The sequence below is a fragment of the Saccopteryx bilineata genome, chromosome 3, assembly GCF_036850765.1.
Source record: "Saccopteryx bilineata isolate mSacBil1 chromosome 3, mSacBil1_pri_phased_curated, whole genome shotgun sequence".
NCBI lineage: Eukaryota > Metazoa > Chordata > Mammalia > Chiroptera > Emballonuridae > Saccopteryx > Saccopteryx bilineata.
The window spans coordinates 257,136,491-257,158,471 of NC_089492.1; the positions used below are offsets into that span (position 1 = coordinate 257,136,491).

Below are 21,981 nucleotides of genomic sequence, written 5' to 3' on the forward strand. Positions count from 1 at the left end.
TCATTCATGGTTGCGGGTGACTGGAGCCAATCACAGCTGTCCAGCGGGACAACACCAAATTTTTATTGGATAATGCATAATGTACACGGGTCGTTGTATGGCTCTCACGGAATTACATTTTAAAATATGTGGCGTTCATCACTCTCTCAGCCAAAAAGGTTCCCGACCCCTGTGCTAGGAATTTGTTCTCTCTTGATGGCTTCAGTTTCTTCCTTATCTAGATTAGATTCCTTGGTGCATCATTGTAATCACTCCCTTGCATACATACTCAATCCCCTCATTCCCTTTGTTACACTCATGTAGCAAATCCCTAATGTTAGTAGTTCAGTCTAACTCTCTGATAACTCGGTGCTCATACTGCACAGCTGAACATGGTGGAGAGGAGTACAACCTTTATAACTGGTCTTATTTTGAGTTTATGACCGCTAATCTCAAGTGGCTTTGTAATACTGTGTAGACTGGACATCCATTGTATTTCCCTAATCTATGCCTTGTTTCGCTCTTCTAAATTACTATTTTCCACCATCTTTTCACTAAAATTAAAAAAAAAAAAAAATTTCCCCGTATTGGCAAGAGTGAGGGAAGGAAGGCGTTGAGGGGAGAGAGAGAGAAAAGCATCAACTCTGTTTCACTTAGTTCCATTAAGTTATGCACTCATTGGTTGCTTCTCATATGTGCCCTGACCAGGGATTGAACCCATGACCTAAGCACGTGGGGATGACACTCCATCCACTGAGCAACCTGGCCAGAGCTCACTAAAACTTTTCATATTTCTCTTTCCTCACTTTTAGCTGACAGCCTTGCTTCCTATTCACTGAGAATATAGAAGCAATCAAGAGAATTTCCAAAGTTCTGACACCGCATTTGCCCCAGTCTATGCCCATCTACTGTACTTCTTCCACTAGTTTTGTTTGTTCTTTCATCTAAGTTCAAGCCTTCCACTTATTCTAGAGATCCTACTCCTTCTCTTATTTGGGACATCATTCCGGAATTCTTTCCTCTCTCCTGCACCACAAATTTTTGTGGATTATTCCTATGAGTATACAAGCACATTGTTTTATCTCTCATCCCAAATAAAACAAGAAATACTTGTGGCCCCATATGCCTCTCTGGCTATCTTCCTGTTTTTCTAAGGTAGTAGAAATAAACGCTAAATTTAAGAAAAGTAATTTAAAAGATAGTATATATTTACTATCTCTATCTCTTCTGCTCTTATTCTCCCTTGAATTCACTCTAGTCAGGCTGTCATCTCCTTCCACCCCTCCACTATTGAAACAGCTCTTGTACTGGTTGCTGATGTTAACCATTGATAAATCTATTGGTTGATTCTCAGTCATAATTTCTCTTTTTTTTTTTTTAGGTGAGAGGAGGGGAGATAGTGAGGCAGACTCCCACATGTCCCCTGACCAGGATCCACCTGGCAACCCCATCTTGGGCTGATGCTCAAGCACCAAGCTATTTGTAGTACCTGAGTCTGTCACCCTCCAATGAAGCTATCTTCAGAACCCAGGGCCACGCTCAAACCAATTGAGTCACTGACTGCAGGAGGGAAAGAAGGAGACAAGGGGGAGTTGGATGGGGGGAGAACCATATGGCCACTTCTCCTTTGTGCCCTGACCAGGAATTGAACTTGAGACATCCATATGCCAGGCCCAGGCCCTAGCCACTGAGCAGCCAGGGCCTTCACTCATAATCTTACTTGACCTATAAGCAGTATTTGTCACAATTTATCTGTCTTTCCTTGAAACACCTTTTTCATCTTATTTCCAAAACACTGCTCTCTCTTGGTTCTCCTCTTACTTCATTGGCCCCTCCTCAGTCTTTTTCATTATCTCCTCCATACTTCCCTACTTAAAATGCTGGAGTGTCCAGGGCTCAGTCATCAAACCACTTCTCTTTCTATACTTATTTCATTGCATTGTTTCAATAATCATCTATATACTAACAACTCCCAAATTTATACCTCCTGCTTAAGAGTTTTTCTCTCAACTTCATTGAGATGTGCAATGGCCTTTTAATATCTCCACTTAGATATTAATAGGCATCTCAGTAGGCTTTCTTACCCCTCAAGCTCCACCCAAGTATGCTCTTTCTACAGTCTAACCTATCTTTATATACCTATCTCTATATATGCCAAGTCTGTCTTAAAAACCTTGGGGTCATTCTTGATTTTTCCCTTTTTATTTCACCCCAGATCTAATCCATAAGCAAATCCTATTGCCTATTCTACAATAGATACTGTATATCAAGAATATATCTATCTACTCTCATTACTCCACTGTTTATTACTCTAGCCAAGGTACCGTTATCTTTCACAAATTATTGCAGTGGCTTCCTGACTACTCTTCCTGCTCTGCCCTTCCACTTTATAGACTATTCCCAATACTGCTTCCAGTTAGCTTTTTAAAATGCAAGTCACATCCTATTTCTTCAACAGCTCAAAGCCCTTCAGTGGCTCAGAAAGCCAAAGTTATCTTTCACTCATGGCCTGCAAGGCCCTTGTGATCTGCTCCCCAGTATCTCTCTGACCTCACCTCCTATGATTTCCCTGCTTGCTCATTCCATTCCAAGTACACTGGCCTCTTTGCTGCCCTCAAACACTCCAGGTATTTTCTCACTTCAGGATCTTAGTACTTGCTGTTCCTTTTGCCTGGAATGCTCTTCCCTTAGTTATGTCTTGCCTTTAGTTTCTTCTGATCTCTGTTCAAATGTTACCTTATTAACACCTGACCTGTTGTGATGCCGTGGATAAAGCATCAACCTGGAATGCTGAGGTTGTTGGTTTGAAATCCTGGGCCTGCCAGGTTAAGGCACATACAACAAGTCAACCAATGAAAAGATAGACTGAAGCAACTACTTCTTGTCCCCCACTCCTCTCTCTGTAAAATCAATAAATAAAATCTTTTAAAAATATGTTACCTTATTAGAGACCATTCTATATAAAACAGTTACACACGCCTAACACCAGCTTGCCTTTCTCCCTAACTCTGCTCTCATGTTTTTTTACATTTATAATCACCTGATTATATTTATTTAACTCTTTCTCCCCATTTGAATATAAAGGTCCCTGAAGGCAGGCGCTTCGCGTATCTTCAGCACCTAGAACAGTACCTTTCATGTAGTACGTACTCATTATTTGTTTTCTTAATGAAGTACAAAACATTGGAGCTTAACCCCACTGTAGGCTGAGCAGACCCTCAGTGGATTCTCACTTCAGGACAGGGGCTTAGACTGCAGCCAGTAGAAAAATCATTGTGTTGTGCTGAGAGACAACATGAAGGAGAAACAATTTCAGTAAATACTGTCAGTGCTGTTCTAATTTAATTCTCTTGAGCTCATAATCTGTGGAATATGTCAAATTCTAAAGAGATGACCAAATTCAAAGAACTTCTGATTAATGCATGTAATGCTGGTGGCCGAAGCCAGGCAGGTCCACATTGGATTTGAGCAGATAGAGGAATTGCGGAGCCAGAAATCATTGGGCCATTCCCGTTTAAAAGAGTTTCACAATGGCAAATGAGCAAACTGACAGGGGCACACCTCATCTCCGTGCAGCAGGCAAACAAATAGCAAAAACGGACCCTCACAGTAGCAGCCAGGCAATCCGTAATCTGCAATCTGCCCTGAGGGTAAGCACCCATAACCTTACATGGACTATACACACTTGGTGCTGCCACGTGCTCATACACCAGTCAGGAAAATACAAGGCAGCAAGCCTAACATACCTATTTTCCCAATAGTGAATGAATATGTTCATTCTTTTCATGCCCAGTCTGAATCTGCTGACTTTGCCTCCCAATTTTTTTGCACAGTCTCAGTAGATGCACACCTTATTTGGGCATCTCTGGAAACATCTGTGCAGGACTTCGTTTCTTCATCCTAAAATAGTTTCAACTGCTCTTAATTTGCCAGAGAGTCAGTTAAATAATATCTTACACTTTTTTGTATCTCCTTAATTCTCATTTCCATGAGTCCTGTGTCTACAGTTTATGGCAGTATATTTTCTGTCTTCCTACACACCACTCAAGAATTGAGCTACTTTGTCTGCTGTATTGGTTTCCCTGCAGCTTTTCCCTTGAAGAAAGATGGCTTGATAATACTCTAATGAGAAAAGAAGTTAATTAGTCTTTTGTCAGTATCAGTTTTTCTTTTCTTTTTTTTTTTTTTTGCATTTTTCTGAAGCTGGAAACAGGGAGAGACAGACAGACTCCCGCATGCGCCCGACCGGGATCCACCCGGCACGCCCACCAGGGGGCGACGCTCTGCCCACCAGGGGGCGATGCTCTGCCCATCCTGGGCGTCGCCATGTTGCGACCAGAGCCACTCTAGCGCCTGGGGCAGAGGCCACAGAGCCATCCCCAGCACCCGGGCCATCTTTGCTCCAATGGAGCCTTGGCTGCGGGAGGGGAAGAGAGAGACAGAGAGGAAGGCGCGGCGGAGGGGTGGAGAAGCAAATGGGCGCTTCTCCTATGTGCCCTGGCCGGGAATCGAACCCGGGTCCTCCGCACGCTAGGCCGACGCTCTACCGCTGAGCCAACCGGCCAGGGCCAGTATCAGTTTTTCTTATTGGAGAACAAGGCTGTAAGCCTGCAGTTACAGTGTGATAAAGATACCAGAATACACAGGGTTTCAGCTCTTTTTTCCCCCTAGCTTTTAATATGAATTTCATGGAAGTTCTCATTCTTACAAGGGTCATGCTGTAAATGAAACAGGTTATGGACTGACCAGGGAAATTATCTAACTACTTCTCTCTTCCTGTGACTTCTAGAGAAGCAGTTTGTATCTTCTTAATTGAACAGCCCAATATGATTGTTCCTGTTCTCTTTCATGTGGCTCTGGGTCCTAAGAGAAATTTTTTTTCTGTAAGAAATTGAAAGGCAGCAATATATCTCTGTAGAAAAGATATTTCCATAGAGGGCGCAAACACACTGAAAACTATCCAAAAACAGGTAACGCAAGAAACACCCAGACAGATGGCAGGGTGTTTCTGTTCCTCTGCCCACCTTCCTACCCTGAAGAAGACAGGAGTTAGAGCTTCAGATTACCCATCATTGAACTGCCTTATTTATTTCTTTCCCCAGAATCCTTATCCAGACCAAGAAGAACAGTATTTACTAGAGCCATCGAGGGCCGTGAATTGCATTGGCAAGACAGCCACCTACAGCGAATAATTAGCAGCGATATATATATAGCTCCTGTCTGTCAGCAGGAAAGTGAGAGACTACTCTTTAATTCCCAAGGCCAGCCACTGTGGCTTGGTAAGTGTACCTCTCCTCTACTCGAAGACTTTTGGAGCCCAGTCTCACCAGTTGGCCTGGGATGAACCATATGCATCAGAACCAGCAACACAACTACAATTTAGACAGTCTTTATGCAGATCTTTTGGGACCTGACTCAGGCTTCAGTATTTATGTGAATCCTGAGCCTTTGGCATATGTACTCAACTTAGGTACAATAACCTCAAATAGAGGAATATTCTGTATCCTAAATTTTGGGAGGGGAAAGGAGTTAATAAATCTCAAAGAGTACTACCAAAGCCATTAGACATCAATTCACAGGCTCTTATTCAGCAATTACTAAGCAGCATTACAGTCTACTCTGAAATTAGGTTTTGCTAAAAAGGCACTACATTTGAAACTTAAGTTACCCTGTGCTAGTAACTAGGGCACAATCTGCATTTGTCATGAAGCTTCTTCCTTTCCATCTTTACATAACAGAATATCTTTACATTTCCTTCATCATAACATAATAAAGCTGTTTCATTGTCAGTTTAAACCATCCTCTGGCCTTCTGTCAGTCTGTTTTTGACTCTGTCACAGGATGCCCATTACAAAATAGACATTCTTTTTAAATATATTCATTTTCTGAGTCTTACAATAATGATATACATTTTTATTATCTACTCCCAATTCCCTACCTCTGTCCTTCAGCCCATTATCTTTGTCTTTCTCAAGATCTTGCCGAATCTGGATATGTCCCTGTCTCTCTCTTGAAAGCCTTGGCCAAACTCACCATAAGTTGATACCTGAAGTTCCTTTTTATTATCTTTCCTCCTGTCTGATCCAACACTTCTACTTAAATCTAACAAGCTGCTGAGAAAAGACATACCTCATTAATAAACAAAGATGCAAATAAAAACAACATTGAATTACCATTTTTTTGATCATCAATGGTCAAGGATTTTAAAAATAAAGATAATTAGTTTTTGGTTGGAAGGGGTGCATGGAGATAGGTACTCTCATACTCCTGGTAGGTGTGTAAATGCTTACAGGCTTTCTGAAGGGTATTTCAGCAACACTTACTAAATGCCTTTAAAATATATTTATTCCCTTGATCCCAGAATTCTGCATGTAGGAATTTATCCTGAGCTATAATTATCTAAAAGATGCACAAAACTAGGGGATCTGTTAGAGCATGGTTATAAAAAATGTACAGATGAGAAAAATTGGAAGCAATCCAGTATCCAACAAGAGGGCATTGACTGACTCAGTGGATAGTATACATATTCAGTAGAGTGATCTGTAATCATTTTTAGTGTTAAGTATATTAATGCCATGGAAAAAATAGTTACATTGTATGAAGTGGAAAACCCCAGTTACAAAACAATAATTATAATATCATCTCATTGTAATTAAAATTGAGTAGAAAAGTCTGGATATACATACATGGAAGTGGAAATAATGCATAACTCTGGTGATTACTTTATATTTGTTAACTGTGTCTTCTAATTTTCTCCAATTATTTCTATAATTTTTAAAGTTTTCTTTAAATCACAAAATAAGCCATAAATCTCATTATAATCACTTGCCCATTTATAAGCCTTTGTTAGTTCTCCATTATTCCTAAGGTAAGTCCAAAATCCTTAGGATGGCATTCAAAACTCTTTACACTCTGAAGCTAGAAATGGGGAGAGACAGACTCCCGCGTGCGCCCGACCAGGATCCACCCGGCACGCCCACCAGGGGGCGATGCTCTGCCCATCTGGGGCGTCGCTCTGTTGCAACCAGAGCCACTCTAGCGCCTGGGGCAGAGGCCAAGGAGCCATCCCCAGCGCCCAGGCCATCTTTGCTCCAATGGAGCCTCCGCTGTGGGAGGGGAAGAGAGAAACAGAGAGGAAGGAGGGGGGAGAGGTGGAAAAGCAGATGGGCGCTTCTCCTGTGTGCCCTGGCCAGGAATCAAACCTGGGACCTCTGCACGCCAGGCCGACGCTCTACCACTGAGCCAACCAGCCAGGGCCGAGAGGTACATTTTATTATCCTATTTGTATGTCTCTTTCTATGCCATATCCTGAGATTTTAAGGTAGCTCTTTAAAGGTGATGCCTATGACTTACTCAACTTTATATCCTTAAAAGAAAATACAGTTCCTGGTACACAGTAGAGGTCAGGTTGAATTTGAGAAACTGAATGAACAGAACACAAACTTCCTTTCCCAAGCATAAGTTTTCCTGATTTGAAAATTTAACTCAAACAAAATATTTTCTTCTCATTTGGTAGAGCATGTGCCTACAGCCTGTGCTCGGGTCGATGCCCTGCGTTCCCATGGTTATCCAAAAGAGGCTCTCAGACTCACGGTGGCCATTATCAATACTCTGAGGTTACAGCAGCAACGGCAACTGGAAATCTACAAGCATCAGAAGAAAGGTACAATGACTAGGAGCCACCCTAATTCTTTTGGCTATTAGGAGCCGTGTTAACTCCTTAGGCTAAGGCTGATGAGGATCCTCGGGGGCTACAAGGTATAGTACTTAATGTTCATAAGGTTTCATGGTGTGGCAGAGGCTAGGGAATTCCAGATCATTTTACCTGCTTTGTGGAATGCCTCACTCTACCTCTGTGAATCTTTGTAAAATAGGAATAATAAAGCCAGCATGCCTCCCTCAGAGACATTTTAAAACTGTAAGGCTGTATCTAATATGTGTGCTGCCAGCAGGAGCCCTAAATGCAGACCACAAGTCCTTTCAACTGGCTGATATGCTTGTGACCAATCCTGTCAACCCAAGGCAAGACAATGAAGGGAGCTTTCTCTGAGTCTCAGGGCCAAGTCCTGAAAGAGACTAATGAGGAGACCCAGGCAGGGACAGAGAGCAATGTGTCTCTATCACTCTCTATAACTGATCTGCTTGTTTTCAGAACTGTTGCAGAGAGGAACCACTACCATCACAAACCTGGAAGGCTGGGTGGGTCACCCTCTGGATCCCATTGGCTGCTTATTTCTTACTTTAACTGAGGCCTGCCGCCTGAATGATGATAACTATCTGGAAATGTCAGGTACGAGGGTGGAGGGGTCAGCCTGAGGCAAGCCAGAATTGCCCTTGGTAGCTCTCTTCCTTCCTGCCAAATCTGTTCTACCTTCTCCTGCAGCCTTTTTTTTCCCCTCTTATCCAAATAGTCCCTCCCCTCAGGTTTCTTTTTTTTTTTTTTTTTTCTCAGGTTTCCTTAGGCTTCCTCTCTTTCCCTTCCCACCCTGTGGACTAGCTCTCCTGACCTACTCTTACATTTTACCTTACCACCTTCTTTCACTTCCCATGAATATCTAGAGTGTGATCCAAGGGAAATAAGTGGTAGAGATATATACTTCAAGAGTCAGAGGCCACGTCCTCAGAGCAATCTGGAAGTGGGAAAGAACTTCCATCAAGAGTATATGTATCCCTTGCAATTGTATAATACTCTCATATTTCCTTTCAGTGTTCTTCCTCATGATGGTTTTGTACCACTTTTACAAGTGAGAAATAGAAAGGATGTAACTCAGTAGCGTCTCAAAGTAGCAAGGACTAGAGACAGAATTGATTCTTCTCTCTCTTTTTTGCTTTTTGTTTTTTGTTTTTTGCAAGAGAGAGAGAGAGGCAGACAGAAAGGGAGAGAGATGAGAAGAATCAACTAATAGTTGCAGCACTTTAGTTGTTCATTGATTGCTTTCTTCATACATGCCTTGACCAGGATCTCAAGCTGAGCCAGTGACCCCTTGCTCAAGACAGCGACCTTGGGCTTCAAGACAGCCACTTTTAGGCCCAAGCTATGATTCGTCTCTTTTATGCCATCACTATATTGTATACATACAACTATTATAGTATTTAGCACATTGCATTACAATTTATTTACAAATGAGTATCTCTTACTAGGCTGTCAGGTCCTTGAAAACAGGAATTATGACTGACTTATCTCTGTGATCCCAGCACTTAGTGTAATATCTCCCATTTAATAGTCTTCCATAAATACTTAAGAGATGAAAGAAAAGGAAAAGAAACGAAACCAAAACTCTGACTTTTTTTTTTTTTTTTGTATTTTTCTGAAGCTGAAAACGGGGAGAACAGTCAGACAGACTCCTGCATGCACCCGACCGGGATCCACCCGGCACACCCACCAGAGGTGATGCTTTGCCCACCAGGGGGCGATGCTCTGCCCCTCCGGGGCGTCGCTCTGCCGCGACCAGAGCCACTCCAGCACCTGGGGCAGAGGCCAAGGAGCCATCCCCAGCGCCCGGGCCATCCCTGCTCCAATGGAGCCTCGGCTGCAGGAGGGGAAGAGAGAGACAGAGAGGAAGGAGGGTGGGGTGGAGAAGCAAATGAGCGCCTCTCCTATGTGCCCTGGCCGGGAATCGAACCCGGGTCCCCTGCACGCCAGGCCGACGCTCTACCGCTGAGCCAACCTGCCAGGGCCAACTCTGACTTTTAAACCTCCTCTTTTTCTGAAACTTTGAACCCAAAGGTGGAGCATATAAAGTAATAACATAGAAGTTGTAAGTGGGCCCTGTTCAGCTGGCCCAGTGGTAGAGTGTTGGCCTGGTGTGTGGATGTCTTGGGTTCAATTCCTGATCAGGGCACACAGGAGAAGTGACTATCTGCTTTTCTACCCCCCCTGCCCCTCCCATAGCCATGGCTCGATTGATTCCAGCATGTTGGCCCCAGACACTGAGAATGGCTCCATGGAGTCTTCATCTCAGGCTCTAAAAATAGCCCGGTTGCGAGCATGGTCCCAGATGGCAGAGCACTGGCCCCAGATGGATGGGGGTTGCCAGGTGGATCTCAGTCAGGGTGCATGTGGGAGTCTGTCTCTCTATCTCCCCTCCTCTCACTTGGAAAAAGAAAGAAGTTGCAAGTGTTATAAAAGTAATAGTTCAGTTGGGTGGATTCAAATCCAAGTTAGGGCTGCCCTTATCTTCCTTCTGGTTCCTTAAAAGGGAATCATCCTCCTTGGTCCGTTTCATCTGCACAGTGACTTGCATCTGCAAAACCTAAGGTTGTACTAGAGATTCACCACTGACATACATCAGGCCATGGAAATACCTAGGGCAATAAGAGTCTCTTTCCTTTAAGATGTTCACACTCTAGTAAAAGAGACACAAAAACAGATAATTATGGTGCTACATAATATGCTAGCAAAAAATTAGTATAAGATTTTTATATTATCCGAATTGGCCCAGCCAGTCAGATATTAGAAAGGAGATAGGAATCTGTGGCTCAGTTTTGTTTTGTTTTTTACTGCTGTGGGGTTCTGACTCAGCTTCCCTGTGACATCTGCTGCCCAAGCTATATTCCAAAGTAGGAGGGAGAGAGGAGCAACTGAATCCATGGGGCCTGACCTAAGGAATTTGGTGACCTGTTGCCCTCAGATATGAATGAAAACAGACCCCCTGTGTACCAGCATGTACTCGTGGCAGCAGGCTTCCCAAACAGCAGTGAGTCCTACCTATCATTGGCTTTGGAAGTTGCTCTGATGGGGATGGGTCAACAGAGGGTGATGCCTGAAGGCCTCTACGCACAGGACAAGGTATGCCGTAATGAGGAACAGCTCCTGACTCGACTGCAGGAGCTGCAGCTGGACGATGAACTAGTACAAACACTGCAGAAACAGTGCATCTTACTACTGGAAGGTAAGTAGAGAAGGGGCTATTGTCACAGTGTCTTTGGCCTGTGACTCTGGGTCCCCCTCTGTGATAGAGCACCAGTATAGAAACATTTTTGGCATTAAAGTGTACTAAAGGTTCTCATGGCTAGCAAACATGTGTAGGATCCTCAGGCTAAAGTCTAGGCTGGCAAATAGAAGCATACAGATAAATAACTGGCTGGCTTATCTTCTTCCTGCAGGAGGCCCCTTCAGTGGTCTGGGAGAAGTCATTCACCGAGAGAGTGTTCCCATGCATACTTTTGCCAAGTATTTGTTCTCAGCTCTGCTGCCTCATGATCCAGACCTGTCCTATAAGTTAGCCTTACGTGCCATGAGGTGGGTAGCCCTTTCCCAGCCTAGTTACCACCACCAAAGCAGAAGTCCTCGCTGCTCTTTTATCACTTTCTTTCTTTGTCTATCCTGTTACATCTGCCACCAAGCCTGACCTATAATGGCTTAGACATTTTCATGTGATCTAGAATTCCTATCTAGGATATCTTGTTGGTGACCCACTTGGCACCCTAGCTATACTCTTGTTGGGTCATCTGAGGAAGCCCCTGAGTTTTTAATAGCTATGAAGCACCCATGACCTGAGCCTTTCTGTTCTGGGGCCAGTTAGGCAGCCTGAGAATGGGTTTGAGCCTTTTCATAGCTCAACTGAGTCATGGCTCCCAGGAACAGGTCACCAGATGCATCTTGGGAGGTAAAAATAAGTCTTTCTATACCAAGACTTTAGAACAGTGAGCTATGGGCATCTTGTTCCCAAACTATAATAGAATCCTTGGTTCAGACATGTGGACCTCAAGAATGCAGCAAACCATATAGAAGAACTTTAGTTAGACCATGAGGTTGAGAGAGCTTCTTACCTCATCCAGAAAAGAACTGCTGAGGAGTCCTTGGGATATATTTCTTATACTTTTAAAAATAATCTTATGACTCTTGAACTACCTTTCAAATCTATATGCAGTGACTATTATGCTTGAGTTCTGCAAGGGCCCAGGCACTTACCTAATATAAAATGTACCCTATATTTTAAAGTCGTCAAAGTTCTTAGTTGACCCTTTCCTGCTCATTTACTTCCCTAAAAAGAATAATCTTTTCTAAGATGGGTCAGAATGGCAATGGTCTGGATGGTGGCTAATGGTTCCCCCTGGATCTTCTAGGTTACCTGTTCTAGAAAACTCAACTTCTACAGGTGACACTTCCCACCCTCACCATATGGTGTCTGTGGTGCCCAGCCGTTATCCTCGCTGGTTTACACTTGGACACTTGGAATCACAGCAGTGTGAACTGGCCTCCACCATGCTGACTGCTGCCAAAGGTGAGCATAGTTAGATCTTAGAATTTAGCACCCCCACTAAAGCAGCCCAGTCATGGCCCTATCAAGGGCTTGGGCTGCAGTCTCCTAAAGAAGAGAAGCTCTTCACTGTCCCTTGACTCTCAGACTTATGGGGATCCTCACTTTGATTGCTGCCATGAGAATGAGCACCTGAGTCTAGTCCAAAGTTTTACCCTACTTACTAATTATAGGATCCTGAGTACATGGAATGAGATCATCTTCAAGGTAAGTTCTAAATTTACTCATCCATATGATCCAAGTCCCTTCACCTTTCTAAGCCTCAGGTTCAAAATCTAGAAAATGGGGATTACTGTCAAGGACCTGTCAGCTTCCCAGGGCCATTGGAAGATTTAGTGAAGTGATGACTAAGATGGAGCTGCAGATCTCTTTACAGACATGAGAGTTTGTGGATTTTTCCAAGGCCCTGGTCAAAAGATAGGCAAAATGACTCTCAGACTTCCAAGCTCACATAATCTTTGCTAGCTATGGAGGTTTTACCACAAGGAAAATGAAAATAAGCCCCTGAGAAGCTATAATAAAATGCTAGCTACCAAGAACTGCAAGTATTTTTCTGATACCAGGTAATAAAGTAACTTTATGTTATAACTTCCTGTTGCCCCAAAACTACATTCTCATTTTAGAAAAGGTAAAAGACACAGATAGAGCAATATAAAAATGATTAATAAAGCAGAATACTTAAACAAAAGCTGTAATCAGGAAGTTTACAGAAAAAAAAAGGATATAGATGACTTAAACAATTAAAATGCCTGGTTTCATTTGAGAAATACAAACTAAAATTACTCTGAGATAACATTTTTCACCAATTTTATTAGCAAAAATCAATAAATTTTATAATCACTCATTCAGGGAGTCGTGGTGGCAGTGGTCTGGCAGCAAGTGTCAGATTCTGAGCAGGATGCTCAGGACAACTACTGATCCAAGTTGCTCAATGAACCTCAAGAACAAGAAACATGAAAAATCTATACCAAGGCACATCATAAACAAATTGCTTAAAACCAATGATAAAAGAGAAACTCTTACTTAGAAGCAACTATAGGGAATAAATGCATTACATAAAAGGACAAAAGATAAGGGTGAGAGCAAGTTTCTCATTAGAAGCAGTATAACCCAGAAGAGAGTAGAGAAAAAGTACTTTGTAAAAAACAGTCAACCTAGAATTCTAAGACAGTGAAAATATCTTTCAAAAACAAAGGTGAGGCCCTGGCGTGCGGAAGTCCCGGGTTTGATTCCTGGCCAGGGCACACAGGAGAAGTGCCCATCTGCTTCTCCACCTCTCCCCCTCTCCTTCCTCTCTGTCTCTTTCTTCCCCTCCCACAGCCGAGGCTCCATTGGAGCAAAGATGGCCCGGGCACTGGGGATGGCTCCTTGGCCTCTGCCCCAGGCGCTAGAGTGGCTCTGGTTGCGACAGAGCGACGCCCCAGATGGGCAGAGCATCGCCCCCTGGTGGGCATGCCAGGTGGATACCGGTCGGGCACATGCGGGAGTCTGTCTGACTGCCTCCCCGTTTCCAGCTTCAGAAAAATACCAAAAAAAAAAAAAACAAAGGTGGAAAAAAAGGTGAAATAAAAACTTTTTCAGAAATCACAATTGAATTAGAAATCAATAATAAAAAGCTGGAAAATCTAAAATTTTGGAAATTAAACCACACACTTCTAAATAACTCCCTGGACAAAGGTGAGGGGAGAACACAAGAAAATTAGAAAATGTTTTAAACTGAATGAAAATGAAAGCACAACATATCAAAATTTGTGGAATGTACCTAAAGCTTACTTAGAGGGATATTTTTAGCACTAAATGACTATATCTGAAAAGAAAAAAGGTTTCAAATCAGTAATCTCAGCTTCTACTTTAAGCAACCAAAAAAAAAAAAAAAAAAAAAGAACAAACAAAACCCAAAATAAGCAGAAGAAAGGGCCTGACCAGGCGGTGGTGCAGTGGATAGAGTGTTGGACTGGGATGGGAATGACCCAGGTTTGAGACCCCGAGGTTGCCAGCTCAAGCGTGGGTTCATCTGGTTTGAGCAAAGCTCACCAGCTTGGACCCAAGGTCACTGGCTTGAGCAAGGGGTCACTCGGTCTGCTGTAGCCCCACGGTCAAGGCACATTTGAGAAAGGAATCAATGAACAACTAAAGTGACACAATGAAAAATTGATGATTTTCATCTCTCTCCCTTCCTGTCTTTCTGTTCCTATCTATCCTTCTCTCTGACTCTCTGTCTCTGTCAGAAAAATAATAATAATAATAATAATAATCAGAAGAAAGGAAATAAAGATCAGGGCATTCATCAATTAAATAGAATATAGAAAAACTGGAGAACCTGACCAGCAGTGGTGCAGTAGATAGAGCACTGGACAGGGATGCACACAGGACCTAGGTTTGAAACCCCGAGGTCACCAACTTAAGTGCAGGGCTGCTGGCTTGAGCCCAAAGGTCTTTGGCTTGAGGCCAAGGTCACTGGCTTGAGCAAGAGGTCACTCGCTCTGCTGTAGCCCCCACCCTACCCCCGTCAAGGCACATAGGAGAAAGCAATCAATGAACAACTAAGGTACCACAATGAAGAATTGATGCTTTTCATCTCTCTCCCTTCCTGCCTTGTCTGTCACTGTCTGTCCCTGTTTCTGTCTCTCCCCCCCCCCCCGTGTCTCTGTCATAAAAGAAAAGAAAAACTGGAGAAAATCAGTGAATCCAGAAGCTACAGTTTTTTTTCTTTTTTTTTTTTCATTTTTCTGAAGCTGGAAACAGGGAGAGACAGTCAGACAGACTCCCGCATGCGCCCGACCGGGATCCACCCGGCACGCCCACCAGGGGCGACGCTCTGCCTACCAAGGGGGCGATGCTCTGCCCATCCTGGGCGTCGCCATGTTGCGACCAGAGCACTCTAGCGCCTGAGGCAGAGGCCACAGAGCCATCCCCAGCGCCTGGGCCATCTTTGCTCCAATGGAGCCTTGGCTGCGGGAGGGGAAGAGAGAGACAGAGAGGAAAGCGCGGCGGAGGGGTGGAGAAGCAAATGGGCGCTTCTCCTGTGTGCCCTGGCCGGGAATCGAACCCTGGTCCTCCGCACGCTAGGCCGACGCTCTACCGCTGAGCCAACCGGCCAGGGCTACGGTTTTTTTTCTGTTGTGTTTTTTTTTAATTTGAGAGAGAGAGAAAGGGAGTGAGAAGGAAACATTGATTTGTTGGTCTATTTATGCATCCATTGTCCTTGTATGTGCCCTGACCGAAGTTTGAACTCACAACCTTAGCATATTGGGACAATGCTCTAACCAACAGAGCTACCTGGCCAGGGCTCAAAACTGATTCTTTGGAAACTAAAACAAAATTGAAATCTGTCCAGATAATCAATAAAAAAAGAAGACAAAATTACCAATATCAAGAATGAGAAAGGTGACATCACAACAAATCTACACACATTAAATGATAATAAGGGAATATTGCAAACAATTTTATGCCAATACTGTAAATTCAATAACATAAATGAAACAACTAATTTCTTAAAAGAAACAAACTACCAAAGCTCACTCAAGAATAAATAAATATAAGCTAAAAATATATCCAAAAGAATTAAAAACATCATCTCTAACAGCTACTCATACTCCATTGTTCGTTGCAGTACTATATTCACAGTAACCAAAAGTTAGAAGTTACTCATATTCATCAACAGATGAATGGATAAGGAAAATGTGATATGTACACTCAATGGAATATTATTTAGGCATAAAAAGAAATGAAATTCTGATACATGCTACATTGATGAACCTTGAAAACATGCTAAGTGAAATAAGCCAGACACAAAAAGGACAAATATTGCATGAATCCACATATATAAATTAACTAGAGCCTGACCAGGTGGTGGCGCAGTGGATAAAGCATCGGACTGGGATGCAGAGGATCCAGGTTCAAAACCCCAAGGTGACTGGTTTAAGTGTGGGCTTATCCTGCTTGAGCATGGGCTCACCAGCTTGAGTGCAGGGTTGCTGGCTTGAGCCCAAAGGTCACTGGCTTGAAGAGTAAAGGGTCATTCACTCTGCTGTAGCCCCCCCCCCCAGTCAAGGTACATATGAGAAAGCAATGAATGAACAACTGAGGTACCGCAACGAAGAATTGATGCTTCTCATCTCTCTCTCTTCCTGCCTATCTGTCCCTTTCTCTGTCTCTTTCTTTCTCTCTCTCTGTTGCATGCACGCACTAAAAAGAAAAGAAAAAGAAGAGGTTAAATAGACAACTACACACATGACCCAGCCATTTCACTCCTAGGTATTACTTAGTATTATATTTATTTATTTATTTTACCTTTTGAACCCCTTGACCCATTTTTCCCACTCCACCCCCTGCCTCTCGCTCCACCAATCTGTTCTCTGTGTCTGTGAGATCAGTTTTTGTTTGTTTGTTTTTAGATTCCATATATAAGATCATACATTATTATTTGTCTTTTCCTTTCTTATTTCACTTAGCATAATATCCTCAAGGTTCATCAATGTTGTCACAAATGGCAGGATTTTTTTTCACAACTAAATAATTAATTGTATTTAACAGTGGGGTTGTCATAAGCCCATCATTACTTGAAAATATTGTTAATTTGAATATATATTTAATATACCTAACCTACTGGACATCATAGCTTAGCCTAGACTACCTTAAACATGCTCGTACTCTGAACACAATATCCAAAAAATGCTGGCAACATAGTACACTGTAGGTTATCAGTTGTTTACTCTTTGATTTGGGGCCTGATAGTGAGTTGCAGCTCACTGCCACTGCCCAACATCATGAAAGTATCATACTGCTTATTATTATCTGGGAAAAGATTAAAAATCAAAGTACAGCCTTGGTCAGTTTGCCTAGTGCAGCAGTTCTCAACCTGTGGGTCGCGACCCTGGCGGGGGTCGAACGACCAAAACACAGGGTCGCCTAAAGCCATAGGAAATACATATTTTAAATAATATGTCGCTTTACGCGACCCTGTGTTTTGGTCGTTCGACCCCCGCCGGGGTCGCGACCCACAGGTTGAGTACCGCTGGCCTAGTGGGTAGAGCATTGATCTGCCGTATGGACATTCTGGGTTTGATTCCCAGTCAAGGCACACAAGAGAAGCAACTATAGGTTTCTGTCTCCCCCTTCTTCCCTTCCTTTCTCTCTTCCCTTCTGGCATCCATGGCTTAATTGGTTCGAGCTTCAGCCCCAGATGCTGAGGATAGCTCAGTTGATTCAAGCTTCGGCCCCAGATGGGGGTTGCTGGTTGGGGCGCTTGCAGGAGTCTATCTCCCCTCCTTAAAAAAAAAAAATCAAAGTACAGTTTCTACTAACTGCATATCACTTTTACTCCACTGGGGACCATCTTATCTATATACCATGTCTTTATCCATTCATCCATTAATGGACACTTAGGTTGTTTTCATGCCTTGACAATTGTGAGTAATACTGCAGTGAACATAGGGGTGCATATACCTTTTCGAGTTACTGTTTTTGTTTTCTTTGACTAAATGCCCAGATACAGAATGGCTGGATTACTGATTTTCATTTTCCTGAAAATTAATGACACTGAGCACCTTTTCATGTACCTGTTGGCCATCTGTGTGTGTGTCTTCTTTGGAGAAATGTCTATTCAGATCTTCTACCCATTTTTTAATTAAATTTTTTCTTTTTTGAAGTTTTGTTGTATGAGTTCTTTATATATTTTTGGTATTAACTCTTTAACAGATATATGGTTTTGCAAATATATTTTCACATTCAGCAGGTTACTTTTCTTTTTGTTGATGGTTTTATTTGCTGTGCAGAATATTTAGTTTGATGTAGTTCCATGTGTTTATTTTTGCTTTTGCTGTTTTTACTTTTGATGTCAAGTTAAAAAATCATCACTAAGACCTAAATCAAGGAGCTTATCCTATGTTTTCTTCTGAGAGTATTATGGTTTCAGGTTTTATATTTAAGTCTTTACTACATTTTGCATTAATTTCTGTGTGTGGTGTAAGATAGTGTCCCAGGTTTATTCTTTTGCATGTGGCTGTCCAGTTTTCTCAACACAATTTATTGAAGAGACTGTCCTTATACCATTATATATTCTTGACTTTTTTTTTTTTTTTTTTTTTTTTCATTTTTCTGAAGCTGGAAACAGGGAGAGACAGTCAGACAGACTCCCGCATGCGCCCGACCGGGATCCACCCGGCACGCCCACCAGGGGCGACGCTCTGCCCACCAGGGGGCGATGCTCTGCCCATCCTGGGTGTCGCCATGTTGCGACCAGAGCCACTCTAGCGCCTGAGGCAGAGGCCACAGAGCCATCCCCAGCGCCCGGGCCATCTTTGCTCCAATGGAGCCTCGGCTGCGGGAGGGGAGGAGAGAGACAGAGAGGAAAGCGCGGTGGAGGGGTGGAGAAGCAAATGGGCGCTTCTCCTGTGTGCCCTGGCCAGAATCGAACCCGGGTCCTCCGCACGCTAGGCCGACGCTCTACCGCTGAGCCAACCGGCCAGGGCCTTGACTTTCATGTCATAAGGTAATTGGCCATATATGCATAGGTTTATTTCTGATCTCTCTATTTTGTTTCATTGATCTACATAGCTGATTTTATGCCAACACCATACTGTTTTAATTACTATAGCTTTATAAAATAGTTTGAAACCAAGAAGCATGCCTTCAGTTTTGTTCTTCTTTCTCAAGATTGTTTTATCTATTCAGGGTCCTTTATAATTCTATATAAATTTTAGGGTTATTTGCTCTATTTCTGTGAAAAATGACTGGAATTTTGATAAGGGTTGCATTGAATCTGTACATTGCTTTGCGTTATAGACATTTTAATAATATTCATTCTTCCAACCCATGAGCATAGAATATTTTTTATTTATTTGTGTCCAGTTTCTTTCCTTAATGTCTTGTAGTTGTCATTATATACTATAGTTCATTTACTTCCTTGGTTAAAATACTGCCTAGGTTTTTGTATGCAATTGTAAATATAATGTTCTCTTAATTTCTCTTTCTGGTAGTTTATTATTAATATATAAATGCAACAGATTTTTGTGTATTGATTTTGTATCCTGCAACATTACTGAATTAATTTTTAGGGGTTTTTTTTGTGTGTGACAGAGAGAGTTAGAGAGAGGGACAGATAGGGACAGACAGGAAGGGAGAGAGATAAGAAGCATCAATCATTACTTTTTCGTTGCAACACCTTAGTTGTTCATTGATTGCTTTCTCATATGTGCCTTGACCGCGGGCCTTCAGCAGACCGAGTAACCCCTTGCTCGAGTCAGCGACCTTGGGTCCAAGCTGGTGAGCTTTTTGCTCAAGCCAGATGAGCCCGCGCACAAGCTGGCAACTTCAGGGTCTCGAACCTGGGTCCTTCTGCTTGCCAGTCCGACGCTCTATCCACTGTGCCACTGCCTGGTCAGGCTAATTTTTAATTCTAATACTATAGTTATTGATGGAGTCTTTAAGATTTTCTATATATAATATGTCATTTGCAAATAGTGACAGCTTTATGTTTCCTTTCCAATTTGGATGCCTTTTATTTCTTTCCCTTACCTAATTGCTCTGGCTAGAACTTCTTATACTATGTTGAGTAAAAATGGTGAAAGTGGGCATTCCTTGTCTTATTCCTTTTCTTAGAAGAAAAACTTTCAGCTTTTCACCATTGAGTATGATGTTAGCTATGGGCTTGTCTTACGTGAACTTTTTATGTTGAGGTATATTTCTTCTATATGGACTTTTTTGAGAGTTTTTATCATAAATGGATGTTGAATTTTGTTAGATGCTTTTTTTTTATGTATTGAGGTGGTCATATGATTTTCATCTTTTATTTTGTTAATGCAGTGTATCACATTAACTGATTTGCAGATGTTGAACCAGCCTTGCATTACTGGAATATATCACACTTGATCCTGGTATATGATTCTTTTAACGTATTGTTGAATTTTGTTTGCTAATATTTTGCTGAGTATTGTTGCATCTATGTATATTAGTTACCTTCTTGTGGCATCCTTGTCTGGTTTTGATAGCAGGGCCTCATAAAATGAGTTTTGAAGAATTTCCTCTTCTGTTTTTTGGGAGTTTGGAAATATTAGTATTAATGTTCTTTGAAAGTTTGATGGGATGCACCAGTGAAGTCATCTTGTGCTAAACTTTTGTTTATTGGGAGGTTTGTGATTACTGATTCAATCTCTACTAGTAATTGGTCTGTTCAGTTTTTGTTTTTAATAACCAAAACTGGAAACAGTTTTCAAAATATCCATCAATAGGTGAATGGATAAACAAACTGTGATATTAACCATATAGTGGAATATTATACAATAATGGAAAGGGATGAACTAGTGATACACAGGACAATACGAATGAATTTCAAAATAATCATGCTAAGTGAAAGAAGCCAAACCAAAGGAAAAACTATACATACTGCATTGTTTCATTTATATAAAATTTTAGAAAATGCACACTATAGTGACAGAAGAAAGATCAGTGGTTTCCTGGGAGTGGAAGCTGAAGCAACTTAGGATGGAAGGGAGAAGAAATTACCAAGGGTCACAGTAGCAGAGAAAATAGAGTTAGTGCAGAAGCTCAATCAGATATATGTATGAGGTTTCTTTCTAAAGAATAAGGTAGAGGAATTAACACCACATATAACTTAAAATAACAGAAAGACAAAGTATTGGAGTTTAACAGAGACAAAAATGACCAGAACTAATGAAGAATAGAAGATTTTTGAGAGAGTAAAAAAATGAAGATGTTAACATGTCCATGATTGAATGGATACAATAATGAAGCAGTGTGAATATGCCACTGCCTGGTTTGCTGGCCATGAAACAAGCTAGAATATGTCATGAATGTCTGAACATTTAAGGTGAGTATAGACCAGGGGTAGTCAACCTTTTTATACCTACCGTCCACTTTTGTATCTCTGTTAGTGGTAAAATTTTCTAACTGCCCACCAGTTCCACAGTAATGGTGATTTATAAAGTAGGGAAGTAACTTAACTTTATAAAATTTATAAAGCAGAGTTATAGCAAGTTAAAGCATATAATAATAATTACTTACCAAGTACTTTATGTCAGATTTTTGCTAAGTTTGGCAGAATAAATCTTTATAAAAAAACTTACTATAGTTAAATCTATCTTTTTATTTATACTTTGGTTGCTCCACGACTGCCCATCATGAAAGCTGGAACACCCACTAGTGGGTGGTAGGGACCAGGTTGACTACCACTGGTGTAGACTGTCAGAAAATTGGACACCAAAATTAAAATAGCATCATGGTATAAAATTTCTGAACATATATCGTGAAGAAGCTTCTGTCATGAAGTAGACAAAATTTATATTGAAAAATCTGTAAAGAAAATTTTAATGAAAACCTTTGTGCCAAACATGAAACTAGAGTGCTGCTGAAACAGCTCTGTTCTGGCCTGTGTTCTTTTAGTTAAAAAATTAATAATAATTGATGAGCAAACGAGATTTTAAGGATTCTAAGCACAGGTTGAAAGTTCTGGGATGTCCCAATGCATCAGACAGTAAAGTTAGAAAAAGCCAACATCCAAGATGTTCCAAAGTTGTTCACAATTTATTTGTTGGTATACAAAGAACGATGGGTAAATAATCCAACTGGCTCAATAATCTTTGCCAATGACATGAGCTCATTGCACACAAGCTAGAATGGAAAGAAACAGTCTAATTATATTATTCTTGGACCACTATTCCACACACACTTCTTGTAACCAAGAAATTTTACTCTCAATGAAGAGACAATATAAATTTTT

General features: G+C 41.7%; 1 protein-coding gene across 1 annotated transcript in view; it reads left to right on the forward strand.

The window, feature by feature from the left end:
* The window catches only part of ZSWIM5 (zinc finger SWIM-type containing 5), a 192,553-nt gene that overhangs the window by 152,387 nt on the left and 18,185 nt on the right, over positions 1-21,981 (forward strand). Inside the window, exons 6-11 of the mRNA XM_066269323.1 lie at positions 5,082-5,258; positions 7,496-7,642; positions 8,132-8,269; positions 10,611-10,871; positions 11,086-11,221; positions 12,049-12,206. Coding sequence (XP_066125420.1) covers positions 5,082-5,258; positions 7,496-7,642; positions 8,132-8,269; positions 10,611-10,871; positions 11,086-11,221; positions 12,049-12,206 — 1,017 coding nt within the window. The remainder of the gene's footprint in view (positions 1-5,081; positions 5,259-7,495; positions 7,643-8,131; positions 8,270-10,610; positions 10,872-11,085; positions 11,222-12,048; positions 12,207-21,981) is intronic.